This window comes from Salvelinus fontinalis, chromosome 6 (assembly GCF_029448725.1).
Source record: "Salvelinus fontinalis isolate EN_2023a chromosome 6, ASM2944872v1, whole genome shotgun sequence".
Classification (NCBI taxonomy): domain Eukaryota; kingdom Metazoa; phylum Chordata; class Actinopteri; order Salmoniformes; family Salmonidae; genus Salvelinus; species Salvelinus fontinalis.
In genome coordinates this window covers 1,591,239-1,613,738 of record NC_074670.1, presented here as the reverse complement: position 1 = coordinate 1,613,738, position 22,500 = coordinate 1,591,239, and the positions used below count along the sequence as shown (strand labels likewise).

The 22,500-nt window shown below is 45.6% G+C and overlaps 1 protein-coding gene across 1 annotated transcript in view; it reads left to right on the top strand.

The window, feature by feature from the left end:
* The window catches only part of LOC129856853 (secretagogin-like), a 24,057-nt gene extending 7,972 nt beyond the window's left edge, over positions 1-16,085 (top strand). The window contains exons 5-11 of the mRNA XM_055924572.1: positions 5,774-5,830; positions 8,858-8,935; positions 12,430-12,485; positions 13,245-13,290; positions 13,396-13,455; positions 13,882-13,950; positions 14,980-16,085. Coding sequence (XP_055780547.1) covers positions 5,774-5,830; positions 8,858-8,935; positions 12,430-12,485; positions 13,245-13,290; positions 13,396-13,455; positions 13,882-13,950; positions 14,980-15,111 — 498 coding nt within the window. The 3' untranslated portion in view covers positions 15,112-16,085. The remainder of the gene's footprint in view (positions 1-5,773; positions 5,831-8,857; positions 8,936-12,429; positions 12,486-13,244; positions 13,291-13,395; positions 13,456-13,881; positions 13,951-14,979) is intronic.
* Positions 16,086-22,500: the final 6,415 nt, after the last annotated feature.

The following is a 22,500-nucleotide window of genomic DNA, read 5'->3' as shown; positions in this document are numbered from 1 at the left end:
AGTGTAGACTTTATGAAGGTGAGAAGCACCTCTGGACAACAGTGTAGACTTTATGAAGGTGAGAAGCCCCTCTGGACAACAGTGTAGACTTTATGAAGATGAGAAGCCCCTCTGGACAACAGTGTAGACTTTATGAAGGTGAGAAGCCCCTCTGGACAACAGTGTAGACTTTATGAAGGTGAGAAGCACCTCTGGACAACAGTGTAGACTTTATGAAGGTGAGAAGCCCCTCTAGACAACAGTGTAGACTTTATGAAGGTGAGAAGCCCCTCTGGACAACAGTGTAGACTTTATGAAGGTGAGAAGCCCCTCTGGACAACAGTATAGACTTTATGAAGGTGAGAGAAGCCCCTCTGGACAACAGTGTAGACTTTATGAAGGTGAGAAGCCCCCCTGGACAACAGTGTAGACTTTATGAAGGTGAGAAGCCCCTCTGGACAACAGTGTAGACTTTATGAAGGTGAGAAGCCCCTCTGGACAACAGTGTAGACTTTATGAAGGTGAGAAGCCCCTCTGGACAACAGTGTAGACTTTATGAAGATGAGAAGCCCCTCTGGACAACAGTGTAGACTTTATGAAGGTGAGAGAAGCCCCTCTGGACAACAGTGTAGACTTTATGAAGGTGAAAAGCCCCTCTGAACAACAGTGTAGACTTTATGAAGGTGAGAGAAGCCCCTCTGGACAACAGTGTAGACTTTATGAAGGTGAGAGAAGCCCCTCTAGACAACAGTGTAGACTTTATGAAGGTGAGAAGCCCCTCTGGACAACAGTGTAGACTTTATGAAGGTGAGAAGCCCCTCTGGATAACAGTGTAGACTTTATGACGGTGAGAGAAGCCCCTCTGGACAACAGTGTAGACTTTATGAAGGTGAGAAGCCCCTCTGGACAACAGTGTAGACTTTATGAAGGTGAGAAGCCCCTCTGAACAACAGTGTAGACTTTATGAAGGTGAGAAGCCCCTCTGGACAACAGTGTAGACTTTATGAAGGTGGGAGAAGCCCCTCTGGACAACAGTGTAGACTTTATGAAGGTGAGAAGCCCCTCTGGACAACAGTGTAGACTTTATGAAGGTGAGAAGCCCCTCTGGACAACAGTGTAGACTTTATGAAGATGAGAAGCCCCTCTGGACAACAGTGTAGACTTTATGAAGGTGAGAGAAGCCCCTCTGGACAACAGTGTAGACTTTATGAAGGTGAAAAGCCCCTCTGAACAACAGTGTAGACTTTATGAAGGTGAGAGAAGCCCCTCTGGACAACAGTGTAGACTTTATGAAGGTGAGAGAAGCCCCTCTAGACAACAGTGTAGACTTTATGAAGGTGAGAAGCCCCTCTGGACAACAGTGTAGACTTTATGAAGGTGAGAAGCCCCTCTGGATAACAGTGTAGACTTTATGACGGTGAGAGAAGCCCCTCTGGACAACAGTGTAGACTTTATGAAGGTGAGAAGCCCCTCTGGACAACAGTGTAGACTTTATGAAGGTGAGAAGCCCCTCTGAACAACAGTGTAGACTTTATGAAGGTGAGAAGCCCCTCTGGACAACAGTGTAGACTTTATGAAGATGAGAAGCCTCTCTGGACAACAGTGTAGACTTTATGAAGGTGAGAAGCCCCTCTGGACAACAGTGTAGACTTTATGAAGATGAGAAGCCCCTCTGGACAACAGTGTAGACTTTATGAAGATGAGAAGCCCCTCTGGACAACAGTGTAGACTTTATGAAGATGAGAAGCCCCTCTGGACAACAGTGTAGACTTTATGAAGGTGAGAAGCCCCTCTAGACAACAGTGTAGACTTTATGAAGATGAGAAGCCCCTCTGGACAACAGTGTAGACTTTATGAAGGTGAGAAGCCCCTCTGGACAACAGTGTAGACTTTATGAAGGTGAGAAGCCCCTCTGGACAACAGTGTAGACTTTATGAAGGTGAGAAGCCCCTCTAGACAACAGTGTAGACTTTATGAAGGTGAGAAGCCCCTCTGAACAACAGTGTAGACTTTATGAAGGTGAGAAGCCCCTCTGGATAACAGTGTAGACTTTATGAAGGTGAGAAGCCCCTCTGGACAACAGTGTAGACTTTATGAAGGTGAGAAGCCCCTCTGGACAACAGTGTAGACTTTATGAAGGTGAGAAGCCCCTCTGGACAACAGTATAGACTTTATGAAGGTGAGAGAAGCCCCTCTGGACAACAGTGTAGACTTTATGAAGGTGAGAAGCCCCCCTGGACAACAGTGTAGACTTTATGAAGGTGAGAAGCCCCTCTGGACAACAGTGTAGACTTTATGAAGGTGAGAAGCCCCTCTGGACAACAGTGTAGACTTTATGAAGGTGGGAGAAGCCCCTCTGGACAACAGTGTAGACTTTATGAAGGTGAGAAGCCCCTCTGGACAACAGTGTAGACTTTATGAAGGTGAGAAGCCCCTCTGGACAACAGTGTAGACTTTATGAAGATGAGAAGCCCCTCTGGACAACAGTGTAGACTTTATGAAGGTGAGAGAAGCCCCTCTAGACAACAGTGTAGACTTTATGAAGGTGAGAAGCCCCTCTGGACAACAGTGTAGACTTTATGAAGGTGAGAAGCCCCTCTGGATAACAGTGTAGACTTTATGACGGTGAGAGAAGCCCCTCTGGACAACAGTGTAGACTTTATGAAGGTGGGAGAAGCCCCTCTGGACAACAGTGTAGACTTTATGAAGGTGAGAAGCCCCTCTGGACAACAGTGTAGACTTTATGAAGGTGAAAAGCCCCTCTGAACAACAGTGTAGACTTTATGAAGGTGAGAGAAGCCCCTCTGGACAACAGTGTAGACTTTATGAAGGTGAGAGAAGCCCCTCTAGACAACAGTGTAGACTTTATGAAGGTGAGAAGCCCCTCTGGACAACAGTGTAGACTTTATGAAGGTGAGAAGCCCCTCTGGATAACAGTGTAGACTTTATGACGGTGAGAGAAGCCCCTCTGGACAACAGTGTAGACTTTATGAAGATGAGAAGCCCCTCTGGACAACAGTGTAGACTTTATGAAGGTGAGAAGCCCCTCTGGACAACAGTGTAGACTTTATGAAGGTGAGAAGCCCCTCTGGACAACAGTGTAGACTTTATGAAGGTGAGAAGCCCCTCTAGACAACAGTGTAGACTTTATGAAGGTGAGAAGCCCCTCTGAACAACAGTGTAGACTTTATGAAGGTGAGAAGCCCCTCTGGATAACAGTGTAGACTTTATGAAGGTGAGAAGCCCCTCTGGACAACAGTGTAGACTTTATGAAGGTGAGAAGCCCCTCTGGACAACAGTGTAGACTTTATGAAGGTGAGAAGCCCCTCTGGACAACAGTATAGACTTTATGAAGGTGAGAGAAGCCCCTCTGGACAACAGTGTAGACTTTATGAAGGTGAGAAGCCCCCCTGGACAACAGTGTAGACTTTATGAAGGTGAGAAGCCCCTCTGGACAACAGTGTAGACTTTATGAAGGTGAGAAGCCCCTCTGGACAACAGTGTAGACTTTATGAAGGTGGGAGAAGCCCCTCTGGACAACAGTGTAGACTTTATGAAGGTGAGAAGCCCCTCTGGACAACAGTGTAGACTTTATGAAGGTGAGAAGCCCCTCTGGACAACAGTGTAGACTTTATGAAGATGAGAAGCCCCTCTGGACAACAGTGTAGACTTTATGAAGGTGAGAGAAGCCCCTCTAGACAACAGTGTAGACTTTATGAAGGTGAGAAGCCCCTCTGGACAACAGTGTAGACTTTATGAAGGTGAGAAGCCCCTCTGGATAACAGTGTAGACTTTATGACGGTGAGAGAAGCCCCTCTGGACAACAGTGTAGACTTTATGAAGGTGGGAGAAGCCCCTCTGGACAACAGTGTAGACTTTATGAAGGTGAGAAGCCCCTCTGGACAACAGTGTAGACTTTATGAAGGTGAAAAGCCCCTCTGAACAACAGTGTAGACTTTATGAAGGTGAGAGAAGCCCCTCTGGACAACAGTGTAGACTTTATGAAGGTGAGAGAAGCCCCTCTAGACAACAGTGTAGACTTTATGAAGGTGAGAAGCCCCTCTGGACAACAGTGTAGACTTTATGAAGGTGAGAAGCCCCTCTGGATAACAGTGTAGACTTTATGACGGTGAGAGAAGCCCCTCTGGACAACAGTGTAGACTTTATGAAGATGAGAAGCCCCTCTGGACAACAGTGTAGACTTTATGAAGGTGAGAAGCCCCTCTAGACAACAGTGTAGACTTTATGAAGATGAGAAGCCCCTCTGGACAACAGTGTAGACTTTATGAAGGTGAGAAGCCCCTCTGGACAACAGTGTAGACTTTATGAAGGTGAGAAGCCCCTCTGGACAACAGTGTAGACTTTATGAAGGTGAGAAGCCCCTCTAGACAACAGTGTAGACTTTATGAAGGTGAGAAGCCCCTCTGAACAACAGTGTAGACTTTATGAAGGTGAGAAGCCCCTCTGGATAACAGTGTAGACTTTATGAAGGTGAGAAGCCCCTCTGGACAACAGTGTAGACTTTATGAAGGTGAGAAGCCCCTCTGGACAACAGTGTAGACTTTATGAAGGTGAGAAGCCCCTCTGGACAACAGTGTAGACTTTATGAAGGTGAGAAGCCCCTCTGAACAACAGTGTAGACTTTATGAAGGTGAGAAGCCCCTCTGGACATCAGTGTAGACTTTATGAAGATGAGAAGCCCCTCTGGACAACAGTGTAGACTTTATGAAGGTGAGAAGCCCCTCTGGACAACAGTGTAGACTTTATGAAGATAAGAGAAGCCCCTCTGGACAACAGTGTAGACTTTATGAAGGTGAGAAGCCCCTCTGGACAACAGTGTAGACTTTATGAAGGTGAGAAGCCCCTCTGAACAACAGTGTAGACTTTATGAAGCTGGATCGGTTGGAATGGTCTGTGCGGTGATCTGTTGGAATGGTCTGTGTGGTGATCTGTTGGAATGGTCTGTGTGGTGATCTGTTGGAATGGTCTGTGGTGATCTGCTAGAATGGTCTGTGTGGTGATCTGTTGGAATGGTCTGTGTGGTGATCGGTTGGAATGGTCTGTGCAGTGATCTGTTGGAATGGTCTGTGCGGTGATCTGTTGGAATGGTCTGTGCGGTGATCTGTTGGAATGGTCTGTGTGGTGATCGGTTGGAATGGTCTGTGTGGTGATCTGTTGGAATGGTCTGTGCGGTGATCTGTTGGAATGGTCTGTGCGGTGATCTGTTGGAATGGTCTGTGCGGTGATCTGTTGGAATGGTCTGTGTGGTGATCTGTTGGAATGGTCTGTGCAGTGATCTGTTGGAATGGTCTGTGCGGTGATCTGTTGGAATGGTCTGTGTGGTGATCGGTTGGAATGGTCTGTGTGGTGATCTGTTGGAATGGTCTGTGCGGTGATCTGTTGGAATGGTCTGTGCGGTGATCTGTTGGAATGGTCTGTGTGGTGATCCGTTGGAATGGTCTGTGCGGTGATCAGTTGGAATGGTCTTTGCGGTGATCTGTTGGAATGGTCTGTGCGGTGATCTATTGGAATTGTCTGTGTGGTGATCCGAGTACCTGCCAGATCTGTAGAACCAGATATGTGAGATGTAATTTGTAATTTATGGAAAGAATATTCGCAGTTCCTTTTTCCATGTGAACTCCATTTGTTGTGTGTGGCTATCACAGTAACTCTGAGGAAGACAAAGAACTCAGCATCACTTCACCTGGACAAGCACCCTATTGCTTACTAAGGGTCATTGGTGGCAGCTGGTATTTGTATTCACAGCAACTGATTGTCCTTCTTGTCTCTGTAGATCTGGAGAAAGTATGATGCTGACAGCAGTGGATTCATATCAGCTGTGGAGCTGAAGGTAATGTTGTTTAACTCATTTACATTACATTTACATTTAAGTCATTTAGCAGACGCTCTTATCCAGAGCGACTTACAAATTGGTGCATTCACCTTATGACATCCAGTGGAACAGCCACTTTACAATAGTGCATCTAGATCTTTTAAGGGGGGGGGGGGGGGGGGGGGCAGAAGGATTGCTTTATCCTAGGTATTCCTTGAAGAGGTGGGGTTTCAGGTGTCTCCGGAAGGTGGTGATTGACTCCGCTGTCCTGGCATCGTGAGGGAGTTTGTTCCACCATTGGGGTGCCAGAGCAGCGAACAGTTTTGACTGGGCTGAGCGGGAACTGTACTTCCTCAGTGGTAGGGAGGCGAGCAGGCCAGAGGTGGATGAACGCAGTGCCCTTGTTTGGGTGTAGGGCCTGATCAGAGCCTGAAGGTACTGAGGTGCCGTTCCCCTCACAGCTCCGTAGGCAAGCACCATGGTCTTGTAGCGGATGCGAGCTTCAACTGGAAGCCAGTGGAGAGAGCGGAGGAGCGGGGTGACGTGAGAGAACTTGGGAAGGTTGAACACCAGACGGGCTGCGGCGTTCTGGATGAGTTGTAGGGGTTTAATGGCACAGGCAGGGAGCCCAGCCAACAGCGAGTTGCAGTAATCCAGACGGGAGATGACAAGTGCCTGGATTAGGACCTGCGCCGCTTCCTGTGTGAGGCAGGGTCGTACTCTGCGGATGTTGTAGAGCATGAACCTACAGGAACGGGCCACCGCCTTGATGTTGGTGGAGAACGACAGGGTGTTGTCCAGGATCACGCCAAGGTTCTTAGCGCTCTGGGAGGAGGACACAATGGAGTTGTCAACCGTGATGGCGAGATCATGGAACGGACAGTCCTTCCCCGGGAGGAAGAGCAGCTCCGTCTTGCCGAGGTTCAGCTTGAGGTGGTGATCCGTCATCCACACTGATATGTCTGCCAGACATGCAGAGATGCGATTCGCCACCTGGTCATCAGAAGGGGGAAAGGAGAAGATTAATTGTGTGTCGTCTGCATAGCAATGATAGGAGAGACCATGTGAGGTTATGACAGAGCCAAGTGACTTGGTGTATAGCGAGAATAGGAGAGGGCCTAGAACAGAGCCCTGGGGGACACCAGTGGTGAGAGCGCGTGGTGAGGAGACAGATTCTCGCCACGCCACCTGGTAGGAGCGACCTGTCAGGTAGGACGCAATCGAAGCGTGGGCCGCGCCGGAGATGCCCAACTCGGAGAGGGTGGAGAGGAGGATCTGATGGTTCACAGTATCGAAGGCAGCCGATAGGTCTAGAAGGATGAGAGCAGAGGAGAGAGAGTTAGCTTTAGCAGTGCGGAGCGCCTCCGTGATACAGAGAAGAGCAGTCTCAGTTGAGTGACTAGTCTTGAAACCTGACTGATTTGGATCAAGAAGGTCATTCTGAGAGAGATAGCAGGAGAGCTGGCCAAGGACGGCACGTTCAAGAGTTTTGGAGAGAAAAGAAAGAAGGGATACTGGTCTGTAGTTGTTGACATCGGAGGGATCGAGTGTAGGTTTTTTCAGAAGGGGTGCAACTCTCGCTCTCTTGAAGACGGAAGGGACGTAGCCAGCGGTCAAGGATGAGTTGATGAGCGAGGTGAGGTAAGGTAGAAGGTCTCCGGAAATGGTCTGGAGAAGAGAGGAGGGGATAGGGTCAAGCGGGCAGGTTGTTGGGCGGCCGGCCGTCACAAGACGCGAGATTTCATCTGGAGAGAGAGGGGAGAAAGAGGTCAAAGCACAGGGTTGGGCAGTGTGAGCAGAACCAGCGGTGTCGTTTGACTTAGCAAACGAGGATCGGATGTCGTCGACCTTCTTTTCAAAATGGTTGACGAAGTCGTCTGCAGAGAGGGAGGAGGGGGGGGGGAGGGGGAGGAGGATTCAGGAGGGAGGAGAAGGTGGCAAAGAGCTTCCTAGGGTTAGAGGCAGATGCTTGGAATTTAGAGTGGTAGAAAGTGGCTTTAGCAGCAGAGACAGAAGAGGAAAATGTAGAGAGGAGGGAGTGAAAGGATGCCAGGTCCGCAGGGAGGCGAGTTTTCCTCCATTTCCGCTCGGCTGCCCGGAGCCCTGTTCTGTGAGCTCGCAATGAGTCGTCGAGCCACGGAGCGGGAGGGGAGGACCGAGCCGGCCTGGAGGATAGGGGACATAGAGAGTCAAAGGATGCAGAAAGGGAGGAGAGGAGGGTTGAGGAGGCAGAATCAGGAGATAGGTTGGAGAAGGTTTGGGCAGAGGGAAGAGATGATAGGATGGAAGAGGAGAGAGTAGCGGGGGAGAGAGAGCGGAGGTTGGGACGGCGCGATACCATCCGAGTAGGGGCAGTGTGGGAAGTGTTGGATGAGAGCGAAAGGGAAAAGGATACAAGGTAGTGGTCGGAGACTTGGAGGGGAGTTGCAACTCCTACACACAGAAGGTAATGTTGTTTAACTCCACTCCTACACACAGAAGGTAATGTTGTTTAATTCCACTCCTACACACAGAAGGTAATGTTGTTTACCTCCACTCCTACACACAGAAGGTAATGCTGTTTAACTCCACTCCTACACACAGAAGGTATTGTTGTTTAACTCCACTCCTACACACAGAAGGTAATGTTGTTTAACTCCACTCCTACACACAGAAGGTAATGTGGTTTAACTCCACTCCTACACACAGAAGGTAATGTTGTTTAACTTCACTCCTACACACAGAAAGTAATATGGTTTAACTCCACTCCTACACACAAAAAGGTAATGTGGTTTAACTCCACTCCTACACACAGAAAGTAATGTTGTTTAACGCCACTCCTACACACAGAAGGTAATGTTGTTTAACTCCACTCCTACACACAGAAGGTAATGTTGTTTAACTCCACTCCTACACACAGAAGGTAATGTTGTTTAACTCCACTCCTACACACAGAACGTAATGTCTTTATATTTATCAAACCATGTTAGATCTGATTTCAGTGAATCAGGAAATAAACCAATAAGCCATGCCCTTTTAATTTCCTCTCTCTTTCTTTGTAAACAGGGTTTCCTGAAGGACTTGTTCCAGCAGCACGGGAAGGCTGTGTCCTCCAGCAAACTGGACGAGTACACAGACGCAATGGTAAAACAGCAGTCTCCTAGCCCTTTCCTGTAGTCAAATGACCAAGGCGCCCCCTAGTGGCCTCATTGGTGGAATGTTATTCATATTTTTCATCATTTCATAATTAATAAATACTATTTCAAAACAAATACTGAAAATGTGTTCTTCTTGGTTCCTGGAGGTACTAAAGATATCCTCTTGGTTCCTGGAGGACCATAGGACCTGTACTAAAGATATCCTCTTGGTTCCTGGAGGACCATAGGGCCTGTACTAAAGATATCCTCTTGGTTCCTGGAGGAACATAGGGCCTGTACTAAAGATATCCTCTTGGTTCCTGGAGGAACATAGGGCCTGTACTAACGATATCCTCTTGGTTCCTGGAGGAACATAGGGCCTGTACTAAAGATATCCTCTTGGTTCCTGGAGGTACTAAAGATATCCTCTTGGTTCCTGGAGGAACATAGGGCCTGTACTAAAGATATCCTCTTGGTTCCTAGAGGAACATAGGGCCTGTACTAACGATATCCTCTTGGTTCCTGGAGGAACATAGGGCCTGTACTAAAGATATCCTCTTGGTTCCTGGAGGTACTAATGATATCCTCTTGGTTCCTGGAGGAACATAGAGCCTGTACTAAAGATATCCTCTTGGTTCCTAGAGGAACATAGGGCCTGTACTAAAGATATCCTATTGGTTCCTGGAGGAACATAGGGCCTGTACTAAAGATATCCTCTTGGTTCCTGGAGGAACATAGGGCCTGTACTAAAGATATCCTCTTGGTTCCTGGAGGTACTAAAGATATCCTCTTGGTTCCTGGAAGAACATAGGGCCTGTACTAAAGATATCCTCTTGGTTCCTGGAGGAACATAGGACCTGTACTAAAGATATCCTCTTGGTTCCTAGAGGAACATAGGGCCTGTACTAAAGATATCCTCTTGGTTCCTGGAGGAACATAGGGCCTGTACTAACGATATCCTCTTGGTTCCTGGAGGAACATAGGGCCTGTACTAAAGATATCCTCTTGGTTCCTGGAGGTACTAAAGATATCCTCTTGGTTCCTGGAGGAACATAGGGCCTGTACTAAAGATATCCTCTTGGTTCCTAGAGGAACATAGGGCCTGTACTAAAGATATCATCTTGGTTCCTGGAGGAACATAGGGCCTGTACTAAAGATATCCTCTTGGTTCCTGGAGGAACATAGGGCCTGTACTAAAGATATCCTCTTGGTTCCTGGAGGAACATAGGGCCTGTACTAAAGATATCCTCTTGGTTCCTGTTGCTAGTCTTGGGATGCTTCCATTCCCCTTTGGCCATGACAAACAGTCTTTATAGTCTCTTACCCACTGATTTACAATCTCTCTCTCCAGTGTGTGTAAAAGAAGATAACTCAAGCACAACGTCTAATCAACCTAATGCAGTCATCAGGCTCTAGAACCATTAATGCGGGGTAAATGAACCTTATTCATGGCTCTTTCAGAGTGCCTTTCACGTCACTGAACGTGGTATAGATTCAGCAGGTAAATCTGGTTTCAGTGACGTTCATTGCAACCAGATTTCAACCAGCTTTGCCCCGCGCCCCGCTGTGTATAAACGGTACAGGATCTTCAGGATGTTTAATATGTCTTTTTATTTGACCTTTATTTAACTCGGCAAGTCAGTTAAGAACATATTCTTATTTACAATGACTGCCTAGGAACAGTGGGTTAACTGCCTTGTTCAGGGGCCAGAACGACAGATTTTTACCTTGTCAGATCGGCGATTCGATCCACCAACCTTTCGGTTACTGGCCCAACTCTCTCACCACTAGGCTACCTGCGGCCCCGAAGTGGCTTGTTCCCAGACTCCTGTCAAAGGGTCATCGCATTATACTGGCACCTGTCACTGACTTGTTTTTCCAATCTTATCTATACCCTGAGGCTTGTTCCCTTCTCTGAAAACGTTCTAACTTCTACGCTAACTTTAAATGGACTTCACTGACTCAGATTCCCAGTGAGGAGAAAAGGGCTTCATCCTGCAGCCAGGTGTGGTCTCTCTCTCTCCAGTTCATCAGACAGGGTAATGCGTTCCCAATGGCATCCTATTCCTTATGGGCCCTGGTCAAAAGTAGTACACTATCTAGGGAACAGGGTGCCATAGGGTTCTGGTCAAAAGTAGTGCACTATATAGGGAACAGGGAGTCATTTGGGACCGTGACAGGGCTGTGTTGTGGCAGCCAGCAGCAGATCACTCTGTCACTCAGCTGTATTAATCATCTCATCTAACAGACTGAGATATTAGATTACCAGTGTCTGGCGGGAAACTGTCACACCTCTCATACCGATTCACTCTGACTGTCTCTCACCCTGCCCTGTCTGTCTCTCACCCTGCCCTGTCTGTCTCTTACCCTGGCCTGGTCTGGCATCACAGTGTCTGTCTCTCACCCTGGCCTGGTCTGGCATCACAGTGTCTGTCTCTCACCCTGCCCTGTCTGTCTCTCACCCTGCCCTGTCTGTCTCTTACCCTGGTCTGGTCTGGCATCACAGTGTCTGTCTCTCACCCTGCCCTGTCTGTCTCTCACCCTGCCCTGTCTGTCTCTTATCCTGGCCTGGTCTGGCATCACAGTGACTGTCTGTCACCCTGCCCTGTCTGTCTCTTACCCTGGCCTGGTCTGGCATCACAGTGTCTGTTTCTCACCCTGGCCTGGTCTGGCATCACCCCGTTCTGTCTCTCACCCTGGCCTGGTCTGGCATCACCCCGTTCTGTCTCTCACCCTGGCCTGGCATCACCCCGTTCTGTCTCTCACCCTGGCCTGGTCTGACATCACCCCGTTCTGTCTCTCACCCTGGCCTGGTCTGGCATCACCCCGTTCTGTCTCTGTGTGGTTAAGGTTAGGGTTAGGCATTAGGCTTAGCAGTGTGGTTAAGGTTAGGGTTAGGCATTAGGCTTAGCAGTGTGGTTAGGGTTAGGCATTAGGCATTAGGCTTAGCAGTGTGGTTAAGGTTAGGGTTAGGCATTAGGCTTAGCAGTATGGTAAGGTTAGGCATTAGGCTTAGCAGTGTGGTTAAGGTTAGGCATTAGGCTTAGCAGTGTGGTTAAGGTTAGGGTGAGGCATTAGGCTTAGCAGTGTGGTTAAGGTTAGGGTTAGGCATTAGGCTTAGCAGTGTGGTTAGGGTTAGGCATTAGGCTTAGCAGTGTGGTTAAGGTTAGGGTGAGGCATTAGGCTTAGCAGTGTGGTTAAGGTTAGGCATTAGGCTTAGCAGTGTGGTTAAGGTTAGGGTGAGACATTAGGCTTAGCAGTGTGGTTAAGGTTAGGGTTGGGTTTAATCACGTTGTGGCTTTGCCAGCTAGTGACCACTCTGCAGAGCTGCCTCCAGAACAACATTCATAATGAAAAACGCTAACCATTGACAAACATGTTTAGTTGGCTTTTTTAAGCAGGAAAACCAGTAATCGCCAAATATATGTAATATCTCCGTTGGTCTGTGTTGAACCAAAATTACACATGTTTTATTATGCATCAATTCCTTTTTTCTAACAGATGAACATTTTTGACAAAAATAAGGATGGTCGCTTGGATCTGAACGATTTGGCCAGGTACTTCTAATTGACTCTATTACAATTCTGAATACTGAACCGTTTGGCCAGGTACTTCTAATTGACTCTATTACAATTCTGAATAATGAACCGTTTGGCCAGGTACTTCTAATTGACTGTATTACAATTCTGAATACTGTACCGTTTGGCCAGGTACTTCTAATTGACTCTATTGCAATTCTGAATACTGAACCGTTTGGCCAGGTACTTCTAATTGACTCTATTACAATTCTGAATACTGAACCGTTTGGCCAGGTACTTCTAATTGACTCTATTACAATTCTGAATACTGAACCGTTTGGCCAGGTACTTCTGATTGACTCTATTACAATTCTGAATACTGAACCGTTTGGCCAGGTACTTCTAATTGACTCTATTACAATTCTGAATACTGAACCGTTTGGCCAGGTACTTCTAATTGACTCTATTACAATTCTGAATACTGAACCGTTTGGCCAGGTACTTCTAATTGACTCTTTTACAATTCTGAATACTGAACCGTTTGGCCAGGTACTTCTAATTGACTCTATCACAATTCTGAATACTGAACCGTTTGGCCAGGTACTTCTAATTGACTCTATTACACTTCTGAATACTGAACCGTTTGGCCAGGTACTTCTAATTGACTCTATTACAGTTCTGAATACTGTACCGTTTGGTCAGGTACTTCTGATTGACTCTATACTGTAGTATCAATACCTTTTCTGACTATGCTGTTTTGCTTGATCAAATTGTTGTTTATTTCACGTTTTCCTTTAGGATCCTGGCTCTAGAAGAGAATTTCATGCTACAGTTCAAAATGGATGTGAGTTCAGTTGATGTGTTTCTCCTAATGCTCATTACATTACTCTGCTAAATCATCTTAGGAAAATGGACAGATGACACTAACCATAATTGACTCTGTTTACAGGCCTCAAGTCAAGAAGACAGAAAGAGAGACTTTGACAAAATATTCAACCACTATGATGTTGTGAGTACAGACAGAGTACCCTTGGGGCTGGGATGTTGGATTTGATTTGCAGGGCAACTGCTTCCTCTATATGGTCTGTAAATTAAATACGAGTTGCAAAATAAGGATGTTTGGTTCAGAGAAGAGAGATTCAGAGAATTCAGAGAAGAGAGATTAGAATGTTGGCATGATGCTCTTTTAATGAGTTCTATGTTCTCTCTTCTCCATTGGTCAGAGTAACACCGGAGCTTTTAATGAGTTCTATGTTCTCTCTTCTCCATTGGTCAGAGTAACACCGGAGCTTTTAATGAGTTCTATGTTCTCTCTTCTCCATTGGTCAGAGTAACACCGGAGCTTTTAATGAGTTCTATGTTCTCTCTTCTCCATTGGTCAGAGTAACACCGGAGCTTTTAATGAGTTCTATGTTCTCTCTTCTCCATTGGTCAGAGTAACACCGGAGCTTTGGAAGGACCAGAGGTGGATGGCTTTGTAAAAGACATGATGGAACTGGTCAGGGTGAGTTGTGGGGAAGAATATCAGACAATATCTTTATGAATGTGCCACAAACATGATCCTATTATAGGCCCAAAGGACATCTACTGTGTCCAGTGTACTCTGTCCTGGCTGGCCTTAAGGACATCTATTGTGTCCAGTGTTCTCTGTCCTGGCTGGCCCAAAGGACATTTATTGTGTCCAGTGTCCTCTGTCCTGGCTGTCCCTAAGGACATCTATTGTGTTCTCTGTCCTGGCTGGCCCTAAGGACATCTATTGTGTCCAGTGTCCTCTGTCCTGGCTGTCCCTAAGGACATCTATTGTGTCCAGTGTCCTCTGTCCTGGCTGGCCCTAAGGACATCTATTGTGTCCAGTGTCCTCTGTCCTGGCTGGCCCTAAGGACATCTATTGTGTCCAGTGTCCTCTGTCCTGGCTGGCCCTAAGGACATCTATTGTGTCCAGTGTCCTCTGTCCTGGCTGGCCCTAAGGACATCTATTGTGTCCAGTGTTCTCTGTCCTGGCTGGCCCAAAGGACATCTACTGTGTCCAGTGTTCTCTGTCCTGGCTGTCCCTAAGGACATCTATTGTGTTCTCTGTCCTGGCTGGCCCTAAGGACATCTACTGTGTCCAGTGTTCTCTGTCCTGGCTGGCCTAAAGGACATATATTGTGTCCAGTGTTCTCTGTCCAGGCTGGCCATAAGGACATCGATTGTGTCCAGTGTTCTCTGTCCAGGCTGGCCATAAGGACATCGATTGTGTCCAGTGTTCTCTGTCCAGGCTGGCCATAAGGACATCGATTGTGTCCAGTGTTCTCTGTCCAGGCTGGCCATAAGGACATAGATTGTGCCCAGTGTACTCTGTATCATCCATCAACAACAGATGAAATGCTCCTTGACCTCTTGACCTCATTGAACTTACAGAATACATTAACTTTAGCCCACACATTCAATAGATCTTTATTGTCCCGGAAGAGTAATTTTTGTGCAATATAAAATACATCTTACAAACACAGCTTCACTACTAATGTGTTTTACCTGTTGATCTTCCATCCAGCCCAGCATCACTGGTCCAGAGCTGGACAAACTGAGGGCTGTGCTGCTGGGACACTGTGACGTCAACAAAGATGGAAAGATCCAGAGGAATGAGCTGGCGCTGTGCCTGGGAATGAAGCCCAAAAAGGCCTAGTCTTCCCAGTACAGAGAAGCCCTCTACTACTGACCCTTCCCTTCACTCTGAGACATCCAGAACACCCAGAACTTTATGTCCAATCTTCAAAAACAAAGATGACAAAGACAACAGCTGCCAGTGTTTTAGCATGTTGTGGAACAAGCACTGTTCTGAATGATATCAATTGTGTTTTCTTGTGATAGATTCAAATTAATACAGAATAATACAGGTAGCCTACTGGTAAATTAATACAGAATAATACAGGTAGTCTACTGGTAAATTAATACAGAATAATACAGGTAGTCTACTGGTAAATTAATACAGAATAATACAGGTAGCCTACTGGTAAATTAATACAGAATAATACAGGTAGCCTACTGGTAAATTAATACAGAATAATACAGGTAGTCTACTGGTAAATTAAAGTGTATCTATCTGAGAAAGCAGGAGAATGCTCAATGTTCCAGACTGTGTTGTGAATGATGCTTTGTTTTGTTGGCCTGGCCATAGCTGGCGATTGGGCAATTTGCATGTAAGTGCAGTACTGTATTGTACATTAGGTGAGTTGCTGTTTTTAATATTGTAACAGTCCTGACCTGTTTTATGTTGTTTTTATGTGTTTATGGTCAGGGCATGTGTTTTGGTGGGCAGTCTATGTTATCTGTTTCTATGTTGGTTTTGGTTTGCCTGGTATGGCTCTTGATTAGAGGCAGGTGGTTTGCATTTTCCTCTAATCAAGAGTCATATTTAGGTAGGGCATTCTCACTGTTTGTTTGTGGGTGATTGTCTCCTGTGATGTCTTCGTCGATGTTATTCACTTTCGGAGCTGTTTGGCTGTTCGTGTGTTTTGATGTAACGTTCCTGTTCGTGAGTTTACGTTTGTCTATGTAAGTTTATGTTCAGGTTACGTTTTGTTATTTTGTAAGTTTTGAAAGTGTTTTGTTTTGTTTAGTCGACGTCTTATTTGTAATAAAGATGGCTTATTTCCCTGACTCCGCATTTTGGTCAGAAGATCCTTCTCTCCTCACCTCATCTGAGGATGAGGAAAGCGACAGCCTTAACAAATATTATATGATGATGTTTAACAATGATAATTAAATCAAGAATAGTGGCACTTGGTGTTGTGTACTATGTTCCAGATACATTTAACATTAGTGCGTACAATATTGCCTGTGTATACAGTACCACTGGGCAGTGGGTAGCCTAGTGGTTAAGAGCATTGGGCCAGTAGCCAACATTTTACACTTCTGTTAATTATATAGCGTCACTAAATATGCAGATTATATTTCCTTAACCCAGGGATCATCAACTAGGTTCAGCCAGGGACGATTTCTTCTTGATCGGATGGTCTGGGGCCCGGAACATAATTACAGATCAATTTGTAGACTGAAAATTGACCGCAAGAAGCCCAAACAGACATAATATGTGACTTAAACATTATAATTTCAAACATTGTTTATATTTGTATACGATCACATGTTTCTCTCTATTATACTTGGGAACAGATTTTCTTAAATTAAATTAACTAGGAGCTGATTTTTTTTGGGGGGCCAGAAAACTTTGGAGGCCAAATAAAACCACCAACGGGCTACTATCGGCCCGCTGTCCGCCAGTTGACCAACCCTGACTCAACCCATCTACATAGGCTGGAGATATAGAACTAACAGTCATTCATGACCTTAGAACAGAATCCAGAGATGTCCTCAGAGCCACTGTGCTCTGGTCAAAAGTAGGGCACTATTTAAGGAATAGGGTGTCATTTGGAACACATACTGTAGGTGTAACAGCTGCCGGAGTGCTGACAGGTTCCCTACATGCTACAGTGATGGTTTGTATGGTCTGTGCTGTTTGCAGGGGGGGAGAGAGGGAAGTATATTACAGTAATGGTGTGTATGGTCCTTACTGTTTGCTAGGGGAGAGAGAGAGGGAAGTATATTACAGTAATGGTGTGTATGGTCTGTGCTGTTTGCTGGGAGAGAGAGGGAAGTATATTACAGTAATGGTTTGTATGGTCCTTGCTGTTTGCTGGGAGAGAGAGGGGGAAGTATATTACAGTAATGGTTTGTATGGTCTGTGCTGTTTGCTGGGGGGGAGAGAGGGAAGTATATTACAGTAATGGTGTGTATGGTCTGTGCTGTTTGCAGGGGGAGAGAGAGGGAAGTATATTACAGTAATGGTGTGTATGGTCTGTGCTGTTTGCAGGGGGAGAGAGAGGGAAGTATATTACAGTAATGGTGTGTATGGTCTGTGCTGTTTGCTGGGAGAGAGGGGGAAGTATATTACAGTAATGGTTTGTATGGTCTGTGCTGTTTGCTGGGAGAGAGAGAGGGAAGTATATTACAGTAATGGTTTGTATGGTCTGTGCTGTTTGCAGGGGGGGAGAGAGGGAAGTATATTACAGTAATGGTGTGTATGGTCTGTGCTGTTTGCTGGGGGGGAGAGGGAAGTATATTACAGTAATGGTTTGTATGGTCCTTGCTGTTTGCTGGGAGAGAGAGGGAAGTATATTACAGTAATGGTTTGTATGGTCTGTGCTGTTTGCAGGGGGGGAGAGGGGGAAGTATATTACAGTAATGGTGTGTATGGTCTGTGCTGTTTGCTGGGGGGGAGAGGGAAGTATATTACAGTAATGGTTTGTATGGTCTGTGCTGTTTGCTGGGAGAGAGAGGGAAGTATATTACAGTAATGGTTTGTATGGTCTGTGCTGTTTGCTGGGAGAGAGAGGGAAGTATATTACAGTAATGGTTTGTATGGTCTGTGCTGTTTGCTGGGAGAGAGAGAGGGAAGTATATTACAGTAATGGTGTGTATGGTCTGTGCTGTTTGCTGGGAGAGAGAGGGAAGTATATTACAGTAATGGTTTGTATGGTCTGTGCTGTTTGCTGGGAGAGAGAGAGGGAAGTATATTACAGTAATGGTTTGTATGGTCTGTGCTGTTTGCAGGGGGGGAGAGGGGGAAGTATATTACAGTAATGGTTTGTATGGTCTGTGCTGTTTGCTGGGAGAGAGAGAGGGAAGTATATTACAGTAATGGTGTGTATGGTCTGTGCTGTTTGCTGGGGGGGAGAGGGAAGTATATTACAGTAATGGTTTGTATGGTCTGTGCTGTTTGCTGGGAGAGAGAGGGAAGTATATTACAGTAATGGTTTGTATGGTCCTTGCTGTTTGCTGGGAGAGAGAGGGGGAAGTATACAACAGTACTAATTTGATTGTGGTAAACATACTGGTTATCTAAAAAAAGGAACTCCTTGAAAACATTCCATCTGCATTCAGATCCATCAATGGATAGATCAGAGTCTTTGTGTACATGTTGTGGAGGGGACTGGCTCGTAGGGCTTTGGTCAAAAGTAGTGCACCATATAGGGAATGGGGTTCCGTTTGGGACGCAGAGGTGTAATGAAGTGAACGCAGCTTGTGCTCCCGTTGAGAGTTCAGGTCACCATAGAAACCCATTCATTCGTTCAGGAGTGGGTGGGTGGGTGGGATATGTCAATCAGTCAGCACCTGACAGAATAAACATGGCTTAGTCATCGACATCTGGTGTGGTTCCCTACATGGCCTGTAAACAGAAAGGAAACGACAAACTGCTACGGTACGAAACAGATACGTTCACTTTGTTGTTGTTCTGTTTGGTGACAGGATCTCTGAGGCTGATATGACCTCGATACATGTCTGGGGGCTGCGGAAGATTTCCTGTAAGCAGCTGATAAAACCACGCACTGATCTAATTGGATTAAAAAAAACACTTGACAGGATGTTCATTGCATGTTGGAGAAAAACTTAATGTTGTGTCAGATGCTGTCTTTACTCCCAGAATGCATATAGAATCTCAAGGCCATCAGAACAGCCATCACTAACACAGAGAGGCTGCGGCCTACAAACAGACTCATTGGCCACTTTAATAAATGGATCACTAGTCACTTTAATAATGGCACTTTAATAATGTTTACATATCTTGCACTACTCATCTCATATGTATATATTGTATTTTATACCATCTATTGCATCTTGCCTATGCGCTCTGTCATTGCTCATCCATATATTTATATGTATATATTCTTATTCCCTTCCTTTACTTAGATTTGTGTGTATTAGGGAGTTGTTGGGGAATTGTTAGATTACTTGTTAGATATTACTGCACTGTCAGAACTAGCAGCACAAGCATTTTGCTACACTCGCAATAACATCTGCTAACCATGTGTATGTGACCAATACAATGTGATTTGATTTGATTTGAATGGTTTAGTTTAGTTGATTAGGAGCAACATTAGCCGTTGTACATGCAGAGTCTACCCTTCCTGTGGTCCACAAATAGAACTGAACAGAAATAAAGAGTTCACACTTTTCTAGCTGAGCTCTGAAACTAAAATGTGTGATAATTATCAACATAGCTAGAAGAGGACCAGCTACCCCCCTAGAGGAGGACCAGCTACCCCCCTAGAGGAGGACCAGCTACCCCCTAGAGGAGGACCAGCTACCCCCCTAGAAGAGGACCAGCTACCCCCTAGAGGAGGACCAGCTACCCCCTAGAGGAGGACCAGCTACCCCCAAGAGGAGGACCAGCTACCCCTTAGAGGAGGACAAGCTACCCCCTAGAGGAGGACCAGCTACCCCCTAGAGGAGGACCAGCTACCTACCTAGAGGAGGACCAGCTACCCCCTTAGAGGAGGAACAGCTACCTACCTAGAGGAGGACCAGCTACCCCCGTAGAGGAGGACCAGCTACCTACCTAGAGGAGGACCAGCTACCCCCCTAGAGGAGGACCAGCTACCCCCTAGAGGAGGACCAGCTACCTACATAGAGGAGGACCAGCTACCTACCTAGAGGAGGACCAGCAACATCCCTAGAAGACCAGCTACCCCCTTAGAGGGGACTAGCTACCCCTGCTCTCTGTCTCAGTCTAGACGGACAAGCCTGCTCTCTGTCTCAGTCTAGACTGACAAGCCTGCTCTCTGTCTCAGTCTAGACAGACAAGCCTACTCTCTGTCTCAGTCTAGACTGACAAGCCTACTCTCTGTCTCAGTCTAGACTGACAAGCCTACTCTCTGTCTCAGTCTAGATAGACAAGCCTGCTCTCTGTCTCAGTCTAGATAGACAAGCCTGCTCTCTGTCTCAGTCTAGATAGACAAGCCTGCTCTCTGTCTCAGTCTAGATAGACAAGCCTGCTCTCTGTCTCAGTCTAGATAGACAAGCCTGCTCTCTGTCTCAGTCTAGATAGACAAGCCTGCTCTCTGTCTCAGTCTAGACAGACAAGCCTGCTCTCTGTCTCAGTCTAGATAGACAAGCCTACTCTCTGTCTCAGTCTAGATAGACAAGCCTGCTCTCTGTCTCAGTCTAGACAGACAAGCCTACTCTCTGTCTCAGTCTAGACAGACAAGCCTACTCTCTGTCTCAGTCTAGACAGACAAGCCTGCTCTCTGTCTCAGTCTAGATAGACAAGCCTACTCTCTGTCTCAGTCTAGACAGACAAGCCTACTCTCTGTCTCAGTCTAGACTGACAAGCCTGCTCTCTGTCTCAGTCTAGATAGACAAGCTAACTGCTTCTGGTTTCCATTAATAGGTCTACACTACCTGCTCTTTGGAGTCTACAGTCTAATAGACGACTTGTTTAGTTTGACCTGTGTACTGCATGTTGTATACATAGAAAAGTCACATTATGTAGCCTAAACGTTTCGTGTAATATGAGACATGTTCTAAAGGGGATCCTTGGGATGTCCCAACTCTGACGTTGAAGTTGATATTTAAAATGTTTACGCTTAAGGGTTAAGGTGTTAACATAGTTCTGTCCTTGAGCTGTTGTCTAATAATGTTGTGTATTATGTCATGTTTCATGTTCTGTGTGGACCCCAGGAAGAGTAGATGCTGCTTTCTCAACAGCTAATGGGGATCCTAATAACATACCAAATACCAAGGGTTATGGTTAAGGTTAGATAAGGGTAGGATAGGGGTTAAGGTTAGGGTTAGGGTTTATGGTATGTATGCCCCAAGGATCGCAACTTGCACTTGTGACTAGCCCATTTTCAAGGGCTAGGGAGACATCTGCTGGTGAAGGGAGACAAGCACTAGTTTTATTTGTCTGAAATTAGCCAGTCCAGACAAACCATTAGTCTTGGAGGAAACCTCATGCCTTGCCTTGCCTCATGCCTTATTGTCGTTTTTTGAAGTACTTTTGGAAAATATTGCTTATATGCACATTATGTGGTGCTGGAGGTCAAAGAATACATTCAACAAAACTCAAAGTAGTCTCTGCACACATTGTAGAAGAGTGGTGAAGACATCAAAACTATTAAATAACACATGGCACACATGGAATTTGTCCTGATTTTTTCCCCACTGCCTACACATTTTTACTTTTTCCCACTTTTATATTGTTTTCCAAATACGGGTGAAATTGTGTTTCCATAAACCACCTCACAGGCTATGCATGTGTTGGCCACTAGATGTCACTAGACCACTTAAAATCTGAACAATGAGCCCTTGCTCAGGACCACACGTTTGTTAATGTTGTTGCCCTCCTCACTACAAAATAAAATAGTATTTGTCACATGGCCCAGAATACAACCCAATGATGCAGAGTTAAACAAAACAATATTAACACACGATAAAGACAAATAAAATATACAAGAGTGAAGCTAATTTGTTCTTAACTGACTTGCCTAGTTAAATAAAGGTCAAATAAAGGTAAAAAAAAATATGCCTTTATCCTATGGCTCTGACTTGGTGTACAGGGAGAATACTGTAAGAATGGCCCATGTTCTGAATTCTGTCGCTGTACATTTCAAACGTGTTGAACAAATAGTTATATTGACTACATCCGTCCAAGCTCGCTCATTAAGATCTTACTCGAAATTACTTATGCGCTCGTTGTCCCCTTATGCCATAGTTTGTACATGTCAATTGTCAGTAGAACCCACATTTGTTTAAAACAGCCATATCAGCTATGTTATTATTTTCTTCAGGAATGTAGTGAAGTAAAAGTAAATAGTAAAGTAAAGTACTGATACTCAAAAAAACTACTTAAGTAGTACTTTAAAGTATTTTTTACTTAAGTACTTTACACCACTGTATGTCACCATTATAGTGCAATTAATGTATTGTGTCGTGTTGTGTAGTGGCTTTGCTGGCATAAATAAATACAAATGAAAATGGGTTGCCTCACCAATATTTACATGCTAAAATCGCCACTGCTGTGAACTAGGGGGGAAAACGAGCTCTGACTGGGGAAACATCGATTTGAACGGTCATCCAACTAGGAATTCCATCTCGGTAACTCGGGCCTGGAGCTCAATGACGTCATGATTTGACCCCGTATTTTTCCGAGTTCACAGTTGTTTTGAACGCGGCAGTAGTGTACAGTATCTGAATGTGTGTACGTTTTGTGTGAGAGTGTCAGTGTAGTTAGTGTAGT